General features: G+C 45.4%; 1 protein-coding gene across 1 annotated transcript; it reads left to right on the top strand.

Moving 5' to 3' along the window:
* Positions 1 to 7,665: 7,665 nt before the first annotated feature.
* Positions 7,666 to 11,943, top strand: Bcl2a1 (BCL2-related protein A1). Its single transcript, XM_013011999.1, has 2 exons — positions 7,666 to 8,225; positions 11,702 to 11,943. Exons 1-2 carry the CDS (start codon positions 7,725 to 7,727, stop codon positions 11,807 to 11,809), a joined length of 609 nt encoding a protein of 202 aa, XP_012867453.1. The 5' UTR covers positions 7,666 to 7,724; the 3' UTR covers positions 11,810 to 11,943.
* The last annotated feature ends 7,668 nt before the right edge of the window (positions 11,944 to 19,611 follow it).

Raw genomic sequence — 19,611 nt, 5'->3', positions numbered from 1 at the left:
TTTGTTTTGGTAGAGTTGGGTTCTTACTGTGACAGGAACTTGGGGCCAGTGTAAGATAAAATGAGAGAATGAGGTTTGCTCTCCACTGATAAAGCCATGTGGCTAGGAATGAGGAGGAGCTGAGAAAGAATGAGGTGGGAGGTGCTGGAGGCCAGGACCTTGAACTAGAACAGTGAGCTGTGACAAGGGTGGCTAGCATTTATTGAATGTTTAATATGTGCCAGGCGTTTGTGTTTACAAACGCTTTAACTCATGCAATTCTTCCAACATTCCTGTGGAGTCAGGGCTATTATTATCACCTGTGTTTTATATATAGGGAAACTGAGTCACCAGGTGATTATAGTCACTTGCCCAAGGCAGCAGCTAGTAAGTGGCAGAGGTGGGATGTGAACTCGTCTGACAGGACTCCTGGCTTTTACCCACTGTGCTTTGCTACAGCTGGCCAAGCAATACTGATGGCTGGTAAGTGTCAGGCTGCAAGGCTGTCCGAAAACTGTTGTAGGGGATATGGGGCATCTATGGTGTGTGCATGTGTGTGCCTTTGTGTGTATGTGCATATCTGTGTGTTTGTGTGCATACGTGTATGTCTTTATGTGTGTGTGTGTGTGTGTGTGTGTGCACCTGTATTTAGATCTATCAGCATCCTGGCATGTTTTCTGCTTTTATTTTTTGTCTGCCAGTCCTGGGGCTTGAACTCAGGGCCTGGGTACTCTCCTGAGCTCTTTTGCTCAAGGATAGTACACTACTAATTGAACCACAACACCACTTATACTTTTCTGGTGGTTCAGTGGAGATAAGAGTCTCCCAGACTTTCTTTCCTGGCCAGGCTTTGAACTGTGATCCTCAATAGGATGACAAGCTTGAACTACCAGTACATGACTGGTTTCTTTTTAAGATAGACAGACAGACAGATGATAGATATGGATAGAGATAGATATTGTCTTTAAGTAGTTGTACAAAGGACTTGTCAATCAACAAATCAGTTAACAAATTCAATGCATCTTTTTGATTGTTTGTTGTCAGTGTAGAGCTTGAACTGGAGACTTGGGTGCTTCCCTGAGCTCTTTTGCTCACAGCTAGTGCTCTACCACTTGAGCCACATTTCCACTTCTGGCTTTTTTGGTAGTTAATTGGAGAAAAGAGTCTCATAGCTGGGCACTGGTGGCTCATAGCTGTCATCCAAGCTGCTCAGGGTAAGATCTGAGGATCTGGGTTTAAAGCCAGCAGGAAAGTCCATGAGACTTTTTTTTGGGGGGAGGGGTCCAGTCGTGAGGCCTGAACTCTGGGCCTGGGCACTGTCCCTCAGCTCTTCAGCTCAAGGCTAGCGCTCTACCACTTGAGCCACAGCACCACTTCCAGCTTTTTTCTTTTTTTTGCTTATGTGGTGCTGAGGAATCGAACCCAGGGCCTCATGCATGCAAGGCAAGCGCTCTACCACTGAGCCACCTTCCCAGCCCTCTCAGCCTCTTAAGTAGCTAGAATTACAGGTGTAAGCAACTAGCACCTAGCTTGATGATTGTCTTAAGCCTTGACATGTGTGTGTGTGTGTGTGTGCGCGCGCGCGCGCGCGCGCGCGCGCGTGTGCGTGTTGGTCCTGGGGCTTGAAATCGGGTCCTGGATGCTGTCCCTGAGCTTTTTTTTTTTTTACTTGAAGGATAGTGCTCTACCACTTGAGTCACAGCTCCACTTCTGGCTTTGTGGTGGTTAATTGGAGATAAGAGTCCCATGGACTTTCTTGCTTGGGCTGACTTCAAACCATAATTCTCAAATCTCAGCCTCCTGAGCAGCTGGGATTATAGGCATATGTCACCAGTGCCCAGCTGTTCCTTATTTGGATCAGTCATAATTTAGGTGCACAGTTTTGTATCATTTTCTAGTTAGAAAAGGGGTTAAAAGTTTATTGGAGCAATCAACCAAAAACAGGGCACCTGACCCAAGCAAGAACTTGCTAGGAAAGCAAAAGATGTGGCTTAAGTAAAACAGCATTCTTGTAACATGGGAGCTGTCCCAGAAATGGCAGGGCTGTATCAAGCAGTCATTTTGACTGGGTGGTAATGGGTTTGAACTCAGGCCCTTGAATGTGGTAGGTAGGCCTCTACTACTGGAGCTACGCCTACAGATGCAGAGTGAATAGGAGGTGAAAACCAAAGAAGCTGTCCTTTTCTCCTCTCCCCTCGGCATGCCGGCACGCCAGGTGCCCACTGTGCCATGTGCCCAGCATGCCAACGTGATGACCATGGCTTGCCCGGACTGTGCTCGAGTCTCAATTACGAATGGATACTAGGACGGTTTGCCCAACCGCATTTAAGACATTTGCTTATTTATTTATTTACATACTTATTTGCTGATTTTTTACTTGAAATTCACGAACATAAAAACAACAGTCTTGTTGTGCCAGGTGCCAGTGGCTCACACCTGTCATCTTAGCTACTCAGAAGGCTGAGATCTAAGGATCATGGTTCAAAGCCAGCCCGGGCAGAAAAGTCCTTGAGACTCTTTAATGAACTACGAGGAAATCGGAAGTGGCACTGTGGCTCTAAGTGGTAGGGTGTTAGCCTTGAGCAAAAGAGCTCAGGACCAACACCCAGGCCCTGAATTCAAGGCCTACAGCTGACAAAACAAACAGACCCACTCATTTTATTTTATTTTTATTTCTTTTGTTTGCTGGTACTGAGCTTGAACTCAGGTCCTGGTCGATTTCCTTAACTTTTAAGCTTAAGGGTAACACTCTATCCTTTGAGCCACAGCTTCATTTCTGGATTTTTTTTTTCCTGGTTAATTGGAGATAGATTTTTCTGCCCAGGCTGCCTTTGAACCTCGATCTTCAGATCTCAGCCTCCTGAGTAACTAAATTATAAGCATGAGCCACCAGTGCTTGACTTAAATGATCCTTTTTTGTTTTTTTTAAATGTTTGGTTTTTTACTTTAAATTTTTAATTGTTATTATAAAGGAGACATTCAGAGTGGTTACAACTACATAAGTTGGGTAAAGAATACATTTCTTTATTTTTTTGGACAATGTTCAGTGACCTTTTTAAAGTGAGCCATTGAGGGGTATTTTGAGTCACATAGAATGAAACTGTAACAGTTCCCCTCAGCCAGTGCTGCCCATAAACCGAACTGGGGAGTAGCTGACTTTTTCTTCACCTCCTTTCATTTGGCTTTCCTTTGTTGTTGAAGGTCATCAATAGGCTGTAGCATACATCAGTAACAGCATTTTTTTTTCCAGTCCTGGGGCTTGAACTTTTGACCTAGGTGCTGTCCCTGAGCTTTCATGCTTTTGAGCTTTTGTGCACTCTGCCATTGGAGCTCCACTTCCAGTTTTTTTTTTGTGTGGTAGTTTTTAGTGGAAATAAGAGAGAATCAGGGACTTCCCTGCCTGGGCTGGCTTTGAACCATGATTCTTAGATCTCAGCCTCCTGAGTAGCTATGAAGACAGGCGTGAGTCACCAGTGCCTGGCACCAGCATCCCTTTTTAATGGCTGAATACTGTCTCATAATTTGTATATCTATTCATCCAATAAATGAACTTTGTCCTGCTTAGAAACAATGCTATGAATATTCATGATAAGTCTCTAAGCACCTGCTTCCAATAGTTTTGGGGACCTTCTTCTCCGTGTGTGTGTGTGTGTGTGTGTGTGTGTGTGTGTGTGTGTGTGTGTGTGTGTGTATTTGTGGCTGTCCTGGGTCTTGAACTCAGGGACTGGGCACTTCTCTTGAGCTTTTTTCCTCAAGGCTAGTGCTCTACCACAGCTCCACTTCTGGCTTTTTAGTGGTTAGTTAGAAATCAGTTTTTAAGACTCCTGTCTGGGTTGGCTTCAAACCATGATCCTCAGAGCTCAGCCTCCTGAGTACCTAGAATGACAGGCGTGAATCACCAGCACCCCTTAGGTTTTATATCTGCTCTTTAGTTAGCTTGAGGACCTTAACTAATGTAAGGGCTGACAAGTAAAAGAAAAAAACAAAGTTTAATTTTAAGCCGGGCGCTGGTGGCTCATGCTACTCAGGAGGCTAAGATCTGAGGATTGCAGTTCAAAGCCAGCCTGGGCAAAAAAGTCCTTGAGACTCTTATCTCCAATAAACCACTCACAAAAAGTTGGAAGTGACACTGTGGTTCAAGTGGTAGAGTGGTAGCCTTGAGCACAAAGAGGCTCAGGGACAATGCCCAGGCCCTGAGTTTAAGCCCTACAACTGAAAAAAAAAAAGTTTATTTTTTTTATTTTTATTTGTCAGTCATGGGGCTTGAAGTCTGGGCCTGAGCGCTGTCTCTGAGCTCTTCAGCACAAGGCTAGCAGTCTACCATTTGAACCACAGCACCACTTCCAGCTTTTTCTGTTTATGTGGTGCTGAGGAATCAAATCCAGAGCCTCATGCATGTGAGGCAAGCACTCTACCACTGAGCCACCTTCCCAGCCCAAAAGTTTAATTTTTTACATGGAGTCTTCACAAGCACAAAGTCTAAACACAAGATGCTCTTATAATTTTCAGACAAAGGACATGACATTTGTGAAGAAATGAAAGAACTCATGGCTATCTAGGCTAGGTTAGTAAGCTGTAGGAATTTGTGAAGAGATTCATGGCTGGGAGCTGGAAGCTCATACCTGTAATCCCAGCCAATCAATAGGCTGAGATATGAAGATTGATGTTCGAAGCCAGCAAGAGCAGGGAAATCTGTGAGACTTTTTATCTCCAATTACCAGCAAAAAGCTGAAAACGGAGGTATGGCTCAAGTGGTAGAGCAGCAGCCTTGAGCACAAAAACTAAGGAAGAGCTTGAGGCTTTGAGTTCAAGCCCTACTACCTGCATGGGGGGGGGGCAGCGGGGAAGAGGGTGGGAAATGAATAATGGTGATGGTAGAATGTAGAAACTAGAGGAAGAGCCAGGCACTGGTTGCTCATGCCTGTCATCCTAGCTACTCAGGAGACTGAGATCTGAGCAGAAAAAGTCACAAGTGGCACTGTTGTTCAAGAGGTAGTACAAAAGGAGCTCAGGGACAGCTCCTAGGCTCTGAGTTCAAACCTCAAGACCAGCCAAAAAAGAAAGGCAGGAAGGAAGGAAGGAAGGTAGGAAGGAAGGAGTAGAAGGTATGCATTATTTCAGAGTAAAATTGGGCTCTGGGCTCTGGTGAGCTAGGCTACTTTAATATCTTGGCCTGTGAGAACTATCCCTCCCTAAACAATCAACATGGTATTTTAGTTATTTTGGTCTGGGAAATTGCACCACAGGTCTCATACTTGCTAGCCAAACTCTTCACCATTTAAGCTACCCTCTATCCTGGATCTCTTGTTTTCACTTAATTTTTTTCTTTTTCTTCTGTGTGTATGTGTACGTGTGCGCGCATGTGCGTGTGCACACTTCACATGCACGTGCACAGGCTGGTACTAGGTCTTGAACTCAGGGCCTGGCCATGGTCACCTCTTCTTCTGACTTTGTGCTGGTCTAAGTCTAATTGGAGATAAGAGTCACATAGACTTTCCTGTCCAGGCTGACTTTGAACCACAGTTTTTAGATCGCAGTTTTCCAAGTAGCTAGGATTACAGGTGTTACCCATTGGTGCCCAGCTTTATTCTGTAATAGGGGCTCACTAACTCTTCAAGGGTTGATCGCGATCTGTGTATTGGGGATGAGGGGGGAAGCTCCTGCCAGTTCTGGGGCTTGAACTCAGGGCCTGAGCTTTTTTTTGTTGTTGTTCAACAAATAATGTTTTGGGTTTTTTGGGGGGGTCCGGTTGTGGGGCCTGAACTCTGGGCCTGAGTGCTGTCCCTAAGCTCTTCAGCTCAAGGCTAGCGCTCTACCACTTGAGCCACTTCCGGCTTTTTTTTATTTTTTCTGCTTATGTGGTGCTGAAGAATGGAGCCCAGGGCCTCGTGCATGCAAGGCAAGCGCTCTACCACTGAGCCACCTTCCCAGCCCTCACTCCATCACTTTGAGCCACAGCTCCAATTCTGGCTTTTTGCTAGTTACTTGGACATAGGAGTCTCACAGGCTTTCCTGTCTGGGCTGGCTTGGAACCACTATCCTCAGATAGCAGCCTCCTGAGTGGCTGGGATGGCAGGTATCAGTTTGGTCTCAAACTTCTGATCACCCTGCCCCCACCTCCCAAGTGGCTGGGACTACAGAGTGTCCCTCCATGCCTGCTTCCACAGGGCTTGGAGAAGAGCATAACCCTGTTGTTTGCAGGAAAAGGGACAGAACTTGAGATCAGCTTATTTCAGTGAAACAAGGCAGACTCAGGAAGGCAAGTGTCACATGGTGGTTTTTTTTTTTTAATTTTTCTCATATGGACAACCTAGGGTGGGTGGAAAGGAAAACCAAAAAACATGAAATTAGAAAGGGGAACATGAAATTAGGAAGGGGTGTGGGGGAGGGGTGGATAGGAGAAGGGGATGGGGGAGTATGAGCAGAGAACGCTATATGCTTGTATGGAAATGTTGTAATGAAACATGTATGGTTAATAAGCACTAATAAAATGTAAACAGACACAAATAAAACCTGCTACAGGTAAGAAAAGGCAGGCTTGTGGGCTTTTTCTGAAGTTCCGGTTCCTCAAGCAATTTGGTTGAGTAAGCATTGTACCAGTATTGCTTTTTTTGTTTGTTTTTTTGGTACTGGTCCTGGGGCTTGAACTCAGGGCCTGGACACTGTCCCCAAGCCTCTTTTGTTCAAGGCTGGAACTCTACCACTTGGGCCACAGCAACACTTCTGGCTTTTTGGCTAGTTTATTGGAGATAAGAGTCTCATGGACTTGCCTGCCTGGGCTGGCTTCAATCCGAGATCCTCAGATCTCAGCCTCCCAAGTAGCTGGGATTACAGGTGTAAACCATGGGTGTCTAGCTCAGTATTACTATTTTGCATTGACATGACTTTAACAATTTCCAAATCCACAAGTGAAAACACTGGTTATTTCAGTAGTTCTATATTTAACTCTTTGGAGGAACTGCCGAAGAGTTTCACAGGAGTTGTGCAAATAAATATATCATCAAGTTAAAAGGATCCAAATTCCTCCATTTAATTCACATTAATACTCTGTGTGTGTGTGTGTGTGTGTGTGTTTGTGTGTGTGTGTTTGTACTTGGGCTTTAAGTCAGGGCTACAAGCTCTCCCTTAGTTTTTTCTCTCAAGATTGGTGCTCTACCATTTGAGCCACACACCTCCACTTCCAATTTTATTTTTACTTTTATTATTATTATTTTGTCAGTTGTGGGCACTGTATCTGAGCTCTTTGTTCTCAGGGATGTTGCTCTACCACTTTGAGCCCCGTGCAACTTCTGATTTTTTCTGATTTGGGGGCAGTTAATTGGAGATAAGAGACTGCCCGGGCTAGCTTTGAACCATGATCCTCAAATCTCGGCCTCCTGAGCAGCTAGGATTACAAGGATGAGCCACCAGTGCCTGGCTCCAGTTTGTTTGTTTGTTTGTTTATCTATTCAACTGGAGATTGAGTTTTATGGACTTTCCTACCTGGACTGGCTTAGTACACAGATCCTTGGATCTCAGCCTTCTGAATAGCTGGGATTATAGGGATGAGCTATCTGCAGTGCCTTTGCTGAGGTTGCTGGCTTTGTAACCCAATGAAATACCGGATGAGGAAGTGACTTCTGTCTGACAATTTTTTCCCCCTTTTGTATGATTTAAACTTTTTCTTTCACTACACCCTTCACAGGAAAGTCACAAAGAGGAAGGATATTGTAACGTCATGAAAGCAGAAATTCCACCTACCCTGAATGATTAAAATGTGCCGCAGCCTCAGCAAGCTCTGGGATCCTCAGTTTCTCTGGGTGGCCGACAGCAACACACACTGGGGGAAGATGATGGACACCGAGCTGGCCCTGACCTACAGGCTGGTGCAGGATTACCTGCAGTTCGTCCTGCAGACTTCTACCTCAGGATCTGAGCCCAGCAAAACCTCCCAAGTCCTTCGCAGCCTGGCTTCCTCAGTCCAAGAAAAGGTGGAAGAGAATATGAAGGGCTACTTGGACAGCTTGCCCGTGGCCTCTCTGGAGGCCGCCAGAACTGTCTTTAACCAAGTAATGGCAGGGGAATTTGAGGATGGGGTCATAAACTGGGGACGAATCGTGACCATCTTTGCTTTCTCCGGGGTGCTCATCAAGAAGCTGCCCCCAGGGCAGGTGGCCCGGAGCATGGACATTGAGCACATTTCGTTCTTCGTGGCTGAGTTTATCATGAGCACTGCCGGGGACTGGATGAAGCAGAACGGAGGCTGGGTAGGTACACCAGGAGAATCTCACTGTTCTCAATTCCATCACAGGAATGCTAGTGTGAACAAACCAACAGCAGCATGCCCAGCCTAGGAGTTTTATTCTCTTTGGGAGGTTTAGTGTAGATGTTATTTTAGTAAATTTTTTTAACAATAGTCCTGGGGCTTGAACTCAGGGCCTGGGTGCTGTCCCTGGGTTTCTTTTGCTCAAGGTTAGTGCTCTACCACTTGAGCCACACATTACCACTTCTGGCTTTTTCTTCTCTTAACCTTGTAGTTTAATGGAGATAAGAGTCTCACAGACTCTCCTGCCCAGGCTAGCTTTGAACTGCAGTCCTCAGATCTCAGCCTCCTGAGTTGCTGGGGTGACAGGTGTGCGCCACCAGTGCAGGGTTTGAACTCAGGGCCTGGGCTCTGTCCCTGAGCTGCTTTTGCTCAAGGCTAGCACTCTACCACTTGAGCCACAGCACCACTTCTGGCTTTTTCTGTTTATGTGGTACTGAGGAATAGAACCTAGGGCTTCATGCATGCTAGGCAACCAATCTACCACTAAGCCACATTCCCAGCTCCTATAAATGTTTAAAAATTTGATGCAGTCAAAGTTACTAATCTTCCATTTGATGCCTTTCCTCTTTTGTTGGAGGCCTTCTTGTTTCATTGTGGGCTTTGCCACACCTATCCATTTCTCAGTCATTTTAATCTTCCCGTAGCAGGGCTTTGTAGCTCAGATTTACTCAGGGCTGGGAGGATCATGTGAGATATTTGGTCATGCATTGTTAGTATTTGTGTGTGTGTGTGTGTGTATGTGTGTGTGTATGTGTGTACATGTATGTGTGTGTGTATGTGTGTGTGTATGTGTGTACATGTATGAGTTGTCACTGAAGCTTGAATTCAGGACCGCATGCTCTCTCTTAGCTTTTTCTGGTCAAGGCTGGCACTCTATCCCTTGAGCTACACTTTTACTGCCGGCTTTCTGTTAGTTCGTTGGTATAAGAGTCTGTCAGACTTTCTTCCTGGCCTGGCTTCAAACTGCAATCTTCAGATCTCAGCCTTCTGAGTAACTGGGACTACAGGCATGAGGCAGCACAGCACCTGATCTCCTGGTCATGTTTTCTATGGGATGGTAATGGGAAGCTCTCTGAAGGACTCGGGGAAATCTGAGCTGCACTGTTGATTTCAAGCAAAGGGAAAGCTGGCCCGTGCAGAGGTGGGGAGAGAGTACCCTGCTGGTGGGCTTTCTGTGGGCATATCCTTGTGGTTAAATTAAGGAAGCCCATGACATTCAGAAATGACAATGGTAACAGTTTCTGTGGGAGGGAGTTTCATGCTTGAAAACATTTTGGTCACAGTTTGAAGCAATTATAAGGCTGTATGGGAACTTCCAAAATGTTTAAAGATAAACTCTCACAGTTCCTATGAATACCAACAGAAAGCCCCTTGTGAAAGCCAGGAGCTACACAGAATTGTGGTACTTCCCAAGGATCCTGACTGTTAAAACTTGGGTCTTTTTATTTTTTTTTAAATCAGTCCTGAGGCTTGAACTCAGGGCCTGGGCATTGTTCTTAAGCTTCATCTGTGAAGACTAGTGCTCTACCACTTTGAATCACAGTGCCACATCCGCTTTTCTGGTGGTTAATTAGATATAAGAGTCTCATGGACCTTCCTGGCCTGGGCTGGCTTTGAACCATGATTCTCAGATCTCAGCCTCCTGAGTAGTAGTAGAATAACAGGTATGAGCCACCAGTGCCTGGCTAAAGGCTTTCTCTCTCTCTCTCTCTTTCTCTCTCTGTGTGTCTCTGTCTCTCTCTCTCTCTGTCTCTTGCTCTCTCGCTCTCTCTCACTCTCTTGTTCTTTTGCTCTCTCACTCTCCTGGCATTCAAACTTAGTATCTGCACTTATTGTTCATTGGCAGGTGCCCTACCACCTGAGCCAAGCCTCCAATGCCAAGGGACATGTGTGTGTGTGTGTGTGCGCTTGTGCATGCTTATGTGTATACTCGGGTTTGGACTCAGGTCCTGGATGCTGTCCCTTACCTTTATCACTCAAGGCTGGCGCTCTACCACTTGAGCCACAGTTCTCCTTCTGGCAGTTTGTTGGTTCATTGGCAATAAGAGTCTCATGGAAGCCCAGGTACTGGTGATTCATGCCTTTAATCCTAACTACTCAGGAGGCTGAGATCTGAGGATCATGGTTCAAAGCCAGCCCAGGCAGGAAAGTCCGTGAAACTCTTATCTCCAATAAACCACTCAGAAAACTGGAAGTGGTGTTGTGGCTCAAGTGGTAGAGCACTAGCCTTGAGCTGAAGGGCTGAAGGACAGTGGTCAGGCCCAGAGTTCAAGCCCCATGACCAGAAAAAAAAAAAAAGAGTCTCATGAATTTTACTGTCTGGGCTGGCTTCAAACCACGATTCTCAGATCTCAGCCTCCTGGGTAGCTGGGATAACAGGCATGAACCACTAGTACCTTGGCTGCTTCTCTTTTCAAAGGCCTCCTCCTCTTTCATGACAACACTTGATGGCAGTCTCTTACATTTGCACAAATTCTTAAATGGCGGATGTATTTTCCTAGTCCATGCTTCTCTTTATTGGTATCTAGTTTGTGAAAATATCTTTTCCCCTTCATGCGGCTAAGTGACTTTCATTCATGACCCCTTAGGAAGTGGAATGAATGTAACATGCTGACATGGCCTCTGCCTGGCCCACCCACGACACAGTCATTGTCAGGAGAGAGCATGAGCGTCATGAAGCCTCTGAGTGCCACGAGTGTGGGGGAAACATGCATGTATCTCCAGGAAAGAGGAAACAGCATCCCCTGGCAGCCGTGCTAGCCAGCCTGTGCTTCGTGGTGACCCCACCGGGCACGTAGGCAGAAGTGCCTTTCTTACACAATTTTGTACAGCTACCCTTTTTGTTGTGGACCTGATTGTAAAGATAGTTTCAACACTGTAGAATTCTTCTGACTTTGAGTTCTGCTTGATCAACTCTGTGTGTGTGTGTGTGTGTGTGTGTGTGTGTGTGTGTGTGTGTGTGTGTACTAGGGCTTGATATCTAGTGCATTGTGCTCTTGCTTAGTAATCAGTGTTGGTGTTCTACCAATTGAGCCAGGCCTTCCTTCATGCTTTTGTGCTAGTTCATTGGAGATGGATTCTTACAGACTTTTCTGCCTCAGCTGACTTTAAATTGTGATTCTCCAGATTGCAGCCTCCTGAGTAGCTAGGATTACAGATATGAGTCAATCAGTACCTGGTTGGCTTTCTTTCTTTTCTTCTCTTTCTTGCCTCCTTCCCTTCCTCCCTCCCTCCTTCCCTCCTTCCTTCCCCATCTCTCGCTCTCTCTTTCTTTCTTTCTTCCTTCCCTCCTTTCTTTCTTTTCTTTCTTTTTTCCTTTCTTCCTTTCTTCTATGACTGAAAGCAACACCTTTATTTTTCTGTGAATGTAATGAGATACAAATGCTTTTTACAAATGCAAATTTCATTCTCTCCTAGGAAAATGGCTTCTTGAAGAAATTTGAAACAAAATCGTGCTGGCTGACATTTCTGGAAGTTACAGGGCATCTCTTTGAGATGTTTTCTCTTCTGAAGCAATATTACTGACCATGAAGATTATCAGGAAGATCACAGGAGTGTGGGCCACAGCTCCTGTAAAACCAGCACTCAGGGGCTGGGAAGGTGGCTCAGTGGTAGAGCGCTTGCCTTGCATGCTTGAGGCCCTGGGTTCGATTCCTCAGCACCACATGAGCAGGAAAAAAAAGCCGAAAGTGGCGCTGTGGCTCAAGTGGTAGAGTGCTAGCCTTGAGCTGAAGAGCTGAGGGACAGTGCCCAGGCCCAGAGTTCAGACCCCATAACCAGACCCCCCCCCAAAAAAACAAAAACAAAAAACCTGCTCTCAAACTATTTTGAAAGAGCATTGGTGATGCAACTTACTTGGAAAGTCAATTCATTTGTATTGTTGCCTCACTTGTACATTGTACAGGATGTACATCTTGTCTCCATGTAAATGAATAAATTCCATATATTTGTATTCATTCTGGATTTTGGTCTTCATTTTTTCAAGCCTGCTCAGAACTTCAGCCAACACAGAGCTGGATGTCAAGGACCAGGATGAAGTTGGGGTGATGAGCAGGAAGGTGGCGGTGTTTTCTTGCCCTATAATAGACTCTTTCTCATGTTTAATTTGTGTGTGTGTGTGTGTGTGTGTGTGTGTGTGTGTGTGTGTGTGTGTGTATGCGCACGTGCGCGCCTCAGGACTTGAACTTGGGCCTCTGTGTTCTTGCCTGAACATTTTGCTCAAGGCTGGTGTTTCACTTCTTGCACCCCTTCCCTCTACTTGTTTGTTTGCTTGTTTCTTTTTATTTTTCTGGTAAATTAAGAAATAAGGGTCTCATGGACCTTCCTGCCCAGGTTGACTTTGAACTGTGATCCTCTGATCTCAGTTTCTTTTTGTTTTTGTTGGTTGTGGGGCTTGAACTCTGGGCCTGGGTACTATCCTTCAGCCCTTCAGCTCAAGGCTAAGTGCTCTACCACTTGAGCCACAGCGCCCCTTCCAGTTTTCTAGTGGTTAATTGGAGATAAGAGTCTCACGCTCTTTTCCACCTGGGTGGGCTTTGAACAGGCATGAGCCACCGTCACCTGGCTCAGCTTCTTGAGTGGCTAGGTTTACAAGCGTTAGTCACCACCTCTTGCTTGTTTTTTGTTTTCATTCAATTTGGGTTAATCAGAGCTGGGAGATAGGAACCAATAGAATGACAGAAAGGGAAGTGCAGTACGTGTTTCCCTACCTGGAACAGATTTACACAAGAGTCCACACAGTCTGGTTGTCACACCCCGGGGTTTTTGCAATGTGACATGGGGTAATCAGTCACCCTTCCCAGTTTGGTCCGTGACCTGGACTTTTAAACTGAATCTGTATGTTTTATTTATTCATTTACTTCTGAAACAAATTTTTTAAAAAAATGGTTTAAGCTAGGTGCTGGTAGCTCAGGCCTGCAATCTTAACTACCTAGGAGGCTGAGATCTGAAGATCCAGGTTCAAAGCCAACCTGGGAAGAAAAATCTGTAATATTGAGACTCTCATCTCCAAGGAACTGCAAAAAGCTAGAAGTAGAGTGACTCAAACAGCAGAGATGCCGGCCTCGAGTGGAAAAGTTAAAAGGAATAGATTGAGGCCCAGTATTGGCACTAAAAGGGGGGGGGACAATACAAATAAGTAAATGAAAATGAACATTCACTAGGTTTTGGATTAAGTTTACTTCCTGAGGCTGACAGCTTCAGATCTTACAAGTGAGAGTAATAATGCTTGCTGGCTACTGTCCTTGTTCTGGAGACTTTTAGTTCACTGCATTATTTTATTTCATTTAGTCATTGCTTCATGGGGCTTGAACTAAGGGCCCGTGTGTCATCCCTGAGATCTTTTGCTCAAGGCTAGCACTCTTCCACTTTGAGCCACAGCACTACTTCCAGTTTTCTGAATGGTTTATTGGAGACAAGAGTCTCACAGACTTTCCTGCCCAGGCTGGCTTTGAACGCCAATCCTCAGATGTCAGCTTCCTTAGTAGTTAGGATGACAGGCATGAGATACTAGTGCCTGGCTTATTTTATTTTGGTGCTGGGAATTGAACCCCAGAGCCTCATTCATACTAACGAATTTGAGATACATGATGCCCTGCATTCCTCATGCCAGCATCTGGAATAGACATTGTCCCTATTCGACTGAGAAGGCTTAAAGAAAGCCAGTGAGAAAGTCACCCCAGGTCCCAGGCATGGTGTGTGCTAAAAGCCTCATGTGACCCTGGCTTCACTGACCTCTACCCTTTTCTCCTTTGGTCTCTCAATGTGGCCCTGTCCTCTCCTTTCCCCTCTGACAGGCTGAAGCTGTGTGTGGGTACTGGTCCGTGTGCGGGCTTGCCTCTCCATTATTCCTAACTTGAACATGTCCTCACAATGAGACATCGCGGCCACTGTCTGATTATGATTATTATGTTCTATTATTTTTGTGCCTGTGTCCCCTTACTTTTTTCACTCAAGCCTGGCACTCTACCACATGAGCCACAGTTTCACTTCTGGTTATTTCTGATTGCAGATGCTAACAGGGTTACATCATCAGCACATCTTTCCACAGGGTTGATGGGTTTCCTGCAATTCATTTGCCTTGTGATCACTGGCAGAATCCTCCAGACAGCTGACTGAGTGAACCTCTCTTCCCTAATTTCTCCCATAGAAGCAACAGACACCAGCTACACCAGCTCCCATGAGATCAGAGCCATGACTAGGGTTCCCTGAGACAGCCGATGACTACTGTGTAAACAGCCAGATAACGTATATATGAAAAAATATCAGTGTTGTAAACACTGTTACCACGTGTGTGGGCTCACCCTGGCAGCCTAGCTTCTCAACAGGCTGAGATCTAAGGATCTCAGTTTGAAGTCAACTGCCCAGGCAGACAAATCCAAGAGACCTTTTTTCTTTGTGCCAGGCCTAAGGCTTGAACTCAGGGCCTGAGTGCTGTCACTGATGTTTTTTTTTGTTTCATTTGTTTTTGTTCTTTGATAAAGGTTGGTGCTCTACCACTTGAGCCACAGCCTCACCTCCAGCTTTTTGTGGTTTATTGGAGATAAAAGTCTCATAGACTTTTTTGTCTGGGTTGGCTTTAAAACATGATCCTCAGATTTCAGCCTCCTGAGTAGATAGGATGACAGGTGAGAGCCACCAGCATCTGGCTCAAGAGACTCTTTTGCCTCCAATTAAACCATTGGGGCTTGAACTCAGGACCTGGGTGCTGTCCCTTTGTGTTTTTGCTCAAGGTTGGGGTTCTATCTCTTTTTTTTTTCACGTCAGAAGGGTAATGTGCCCACGTCGTAACAAGGTTTAGAGGGAAGCACATGTCACGCAAGCGTGTGAGAACCCAATCATCACGCTTATGAACCGGAAAAGGATCCTAGGGGGTTCTATCTCTTGAGCCACAGCTCTGCCTTCAGCTTTTTTTTTTTTTTTTTTGGCCTGGGCCAGCTTTGAATTGTGATCCTAAGATCTCAGCCTTCTAAGTAACAAATTATTTTTATAAAACCTTGTAACACCCTCCCTCCCTGCTTGAGTGTGGAGTGACTCCCTTTCAGTGGGTGTGGGATGTACAGGCTGTAAGAAAATGTTTCCATTATTCAGAGTATGAGTGAAGGAAAAGAGAAGAAAAGTGAATGCAGGGCTGGGAAGGTGGCTCGGTGGTATAGTGCTTGCCTCTCATGTATTAGGCCCTGGGTTCAATTCCTCAGTACCACATAAACAGAAAAAGCTGGAAGTGGCACTGTGGCTCAAGTGGTAGAGCGCTAACCTTGAGCTGAAGAGCTGAGGGACAGTGCCCAGGCCCAGAGTTCAAGTCCCATGGCCGAAAAAAAAAAAGGAAGGAAGGAAGGAAGGAAAAGTGAATGCAATAGACAAACAGGTTTAATTTAGGATGAACATCTGGGAAGGGCCAGATGCTGGTGGCTCACACCTGTAATCCTAGCTACTCAGGAAGTTGAGATCTGAGGACATGGTTCAGAGCCAGCTCAGGGCAGGAAAGTCTGAGACTCTTTTCTCCAACTAACCACCAAAAAAGACTGAAGTGGAGCTGTGGTTCACATGGGAAAGCACTGGCCTTGAGCAAAAGGAAGCTCAGGGACAGTGTCCTAGGGCCAGCATACCAAAAAAAAAAAAGATGCTTAAGACACACCAAAACACAGAGAGCTGCCTAGGGAAGATGAGTGGATGTGGCAGATATTTCTCTTCTGAGTAAAGTTCTTCACTTTCATCCTCTGTGATAACAACCCGAGGAGGCTCCAGCAACATTGGCTGTAGAGACTAGCACTCCACCACCTTGAGCCCCAGCACCACTTCCTGTTTTCTGGTTGGAGATGGGAATCTCATGAACTTTCCTGCCAGGCTGGCTTCCAACTGTGATCTTCAGATCTCAGGCTCCTGAGTAGCTGGGATGACAGGTGTGAGCCACCAGAGCCCAGATGCAGCCTTTTCTATCTGTAGTATGGTAGCCTACACTGATTGCAGCACTAGTTTATCAAGTCACTCCTCAATGTGCCACAGTGCTTCAGGAGACAGGACTTACTCTCTCCTTCCTTCCTTCCTTCCTCTCTCTCTTCCTCCTCCCCCTCTTCCTCCTCCTCCTCCTCCTCCTCTTCCTCCTCCTCTTCCTTCTTCTCTTCCTCTTTCTTTATTTGGCCAGTCTTTTGTTCAAGGCTGGCACTCTACCACTTGAGCCACAAAACCTCTTCTGGCTTTTCTATGTATATGGTACTGAGGAATCAAACCCAGGGCTTCATGCATGCTAGGCAAGCACTCTACCACTAAGCCACACTCCTAGCCCCTTCTGTCTTTCTGTTGCTGTCTCTCTGTGTCTGTCTCATATTCACATATATATATATATATATATATATATATATATATATTTTCTTTTTGTGCTGGTACTTGGGTTTGAACTCAAAGCCTCACATTCTCACTTAAAAAAAAAAATCTTGTCTCTGCCACTTGAACCAAACCTCCATTTCTGGCTTTTTTCTGGTTAATTGGAGATAAGAAGCTTTTCTGCCCACACTGGTGGAACCAAGATCCTCTGATTTCAGCCTCTTAAGTAGTTAGGATTAGAGGTCCAAATCCATTGGTGCTTGGGATTTCGCTGGCATCTGTGGGTGGTCGCTGGCTCCTAGCAAGGCCTGCAACCCACTGGCTCAGTGATCCGCTGCAGCCAGGCCATGCTGAACGCCGACACAGGACCATGGATTACAGCCCCTCCCACAGCCCATGGAGAACACAGGGGATGGGGTGGAAATTCAATGGCAGTTTTGGAGATTCTGGGTTAGAATTTCATTCCTTCTTCACAGAAGCTAGGTGAGCTTATGCATCATTTATGATGCCTGCTTCCACTTGTATAAAAATATGTTAATAAGTTGGGCGCTGGAGGCTCACACCTATCACCCTACCTACTCAGGAGGCTGAGATTTGAGGATTGGGGTTCAAAGCCAGCGTGGGCAGGAAAGTCCGTGAGACTCTTATCTCCAATTAACCAACAGAAAACAGGACGTGGTTCTGTGGCTCAAGTAGTAAAACACTAGCCTTGAGCAAAAGAGCTCAGGGACCGTGCCCAGACCCTGAGTTCAAGCCCCAGTATTGAACTAACTAAAGAAAAAAATCCTTCTCTAAAAATTGTCTAATATTTTTTGTTCATCATGTATATATGACATTCTCCTGTTTCTAAGAATCCAAGCTGTATCACTCAGGAGTCTGAATTCTGAGCATCAAAGTTTAATACGAGAGAGGGAAAGAATGTCTTTGAGAATCTTATCTCCAATGAACCACCAAAAAGTCAGAAGTAGAGCTGTGGCTCAAGTGGTAGAGAACTAGCCTTGAGTAAAAAGCTAAAAGACAGTACCTACAGACCCTGAATTAAAGCTCCAATAATGGTTACTTGTGTGCACACACATAAAACAATTTAATGGCTTTTAGTATTCATTGTGTTGTACAGCTATCACCACAATTTAACTTTAGAAGATTTTTATCACTTTAGTATAAACCCTCTCCTTGATTCCCCTCCCCCCTCCCCAGTCCCAGGCAAACCTGTCATCACTTTGTTTCTATGTGATTGCCTGTTTTTTTTGACATTTCCCATAAACATGGTCATATAATATGTTGCCTTTTTTTTTTTACTCAGTAAGCCATTTACTGGTCTATCGATATATCAACTCTTCATCATTTTCATGGTTTTAAAATATTCCAGTGAACAGATATACCAGATTTAAAATTTTATATTTTATTATCTTTATATAGCTGTACAAAAGAGCTACCAATTCAACAGGGATACATCACATTTGTCTGTATCTTCACCAGTTAAAAAATCTGTGTTGGAGGGGAGCATGGCGGAAGTGGGCCTCTGACCAAGAGGCCCTGTATACAGAAGTGGACATGTCAACTTGGAACCTTCTTGTGCAACTCTTTGAAGATAATAAAAAAGTAAATCTAGGGTGTTCCACAACCAGACCGTAAATTATGAACACTCATATACACATTTTTTTGTGTGTGGGGCTTAGCTTTCATTAATCAAGGCTGGCCCTCAGCCACTTAAGCCATACCTCCATTTCCATCTTTTTGGTGGTTAATTGGAGGTGAAAGTCTCATGAATTTTTCTGCCTTGGCTGGTTTCAAACAACAATCCTTGGGGGGGGGGGAGGATGGGAAGGGATGGGAAGGGGAAACAAAGGAGGAGGCTACAATGCTTGATAAGAAATGTACTCATTATCTTGCCTATGTAATTGTAACCCCTCTGTACAGTATTTTCACAATAAAAAAATAAAAATTAAAAAAAAACAACAATCCTCAGATCTCAGCCTCCTGAGTAAGCTAGGATTACAGATATAAGCCATTGGTGTCTTGCTTCATTTATACATTTTTGTGTAAACTTGCATTTTATTTTCTTAGGAACAGACATCAAAGTGGAATTACTTACTAGGTCATATGGTTAACTCTATATTTAACTTTTTGTGGAACTGCCAAGTTATTTTTCCAAAATTCTGCTTTATTTTCCGTTCTCATGGCTATGAGTGTTTTACTTCTCTACATCCTTCCCAATCTTTGTATATCCCTTCTTTTTTTTTTGTCAGTCAAGGGGCTTGAACTCAGGGCCTGGGCGCCATCCTGAGCTCTGTCACTCAAGGCTAGCGTTCTACCACTTTGAGCCACAGCTCCACTTCTGTTTTTCTGGTGGTTCATTGGAGATAAGAGTCTCAGGGAGGGGCTGGGAAGGTGGCTTAGTGATAGAGCGCATGCCTTGCATGCCCGAGGCCCTGGGTTCGATTCCTCAGCACCACATAAGCAAAAAAAAATCCGGAAGTGGAGCTGTGGCTCAAGTGGTAGAGCGCTAGCCTTGAGCTGAAGAGCTGAGGGACAGCGCCCAGACCCAGAGTTCAGGCCCCACGACCGGACCCAAAAAAAAAAAAAAAAAAAAAGAGTCTCAGGGACTTTCCTGCCTGGACTGGCTTTGAACCACGATCCTCAGAGCTCAGCCTCCTGAGGCTAGGATGTCCCGCGCCAGCTCTCACTTTGAATCTTAAGTCTCCCAGAGGTGAGAGGTATCCTTCTCCGGGACCGGCCAGCCTCTGGCTGCCCAATGACCTGTCCAGTCCATTGGCTGCGAGCCCCCAGCAGAAGACAGAATGCTGGGCGATCGCGAACCTCACCCAGGCAGGCCCACAGGTCCTTCCTTCGCGTTAAGCAACGTGGGGGTGGAGCTCTACGAGGGGCGGAGCCATATGAGGAGGTAGGGCTAGGCTAGGGGCGAATCTAGGAACTAGATTCGGGCAGAGCCAATCAGAGGAGCAAAACTAAACTAGAGGCGGAGCCAAGTGTAGGGGCGGGCC

This window comes from Dipodomys ordii, unplaced genomic scaffold (assembly GCF_000151885.1).
Source record: "Dipodomys ordii isolate 6190 unplaced genomic scaffold, Dord_2.0 Scaffold15, whole genome shotgun sequence".
Classification (NCBI taxonomy): domain Eukaryota; kingdom Metazoa; phylum Chordata; class Mammalia; order Rodentia; family Heteromyidae; genus Dipodomys; species Dipodomys ordii.
Note: the sequence above shows the minus strand (reverse complement) of the source record. Positions and strands in the feature narration are given on the sequence as shown.

Bases quoted from the DNA above. Each gene is read 5' to 3' on its own strand.
- Bcl2a1 (XM_013011999.1), top strand. From the start codon at position 7,725: ATGATTAAAATGTGCCGCAGCCTCAGCAAGCTCTGGGATCCTCAGTTT. The intron at 8,226-11,701 runs GTAGGTACACCA...ATTCTCTCCTAG, and splicing joins TGAAGCAGAACGGAGGCTGG to GAAAATGGCTTCTTGAAGAA.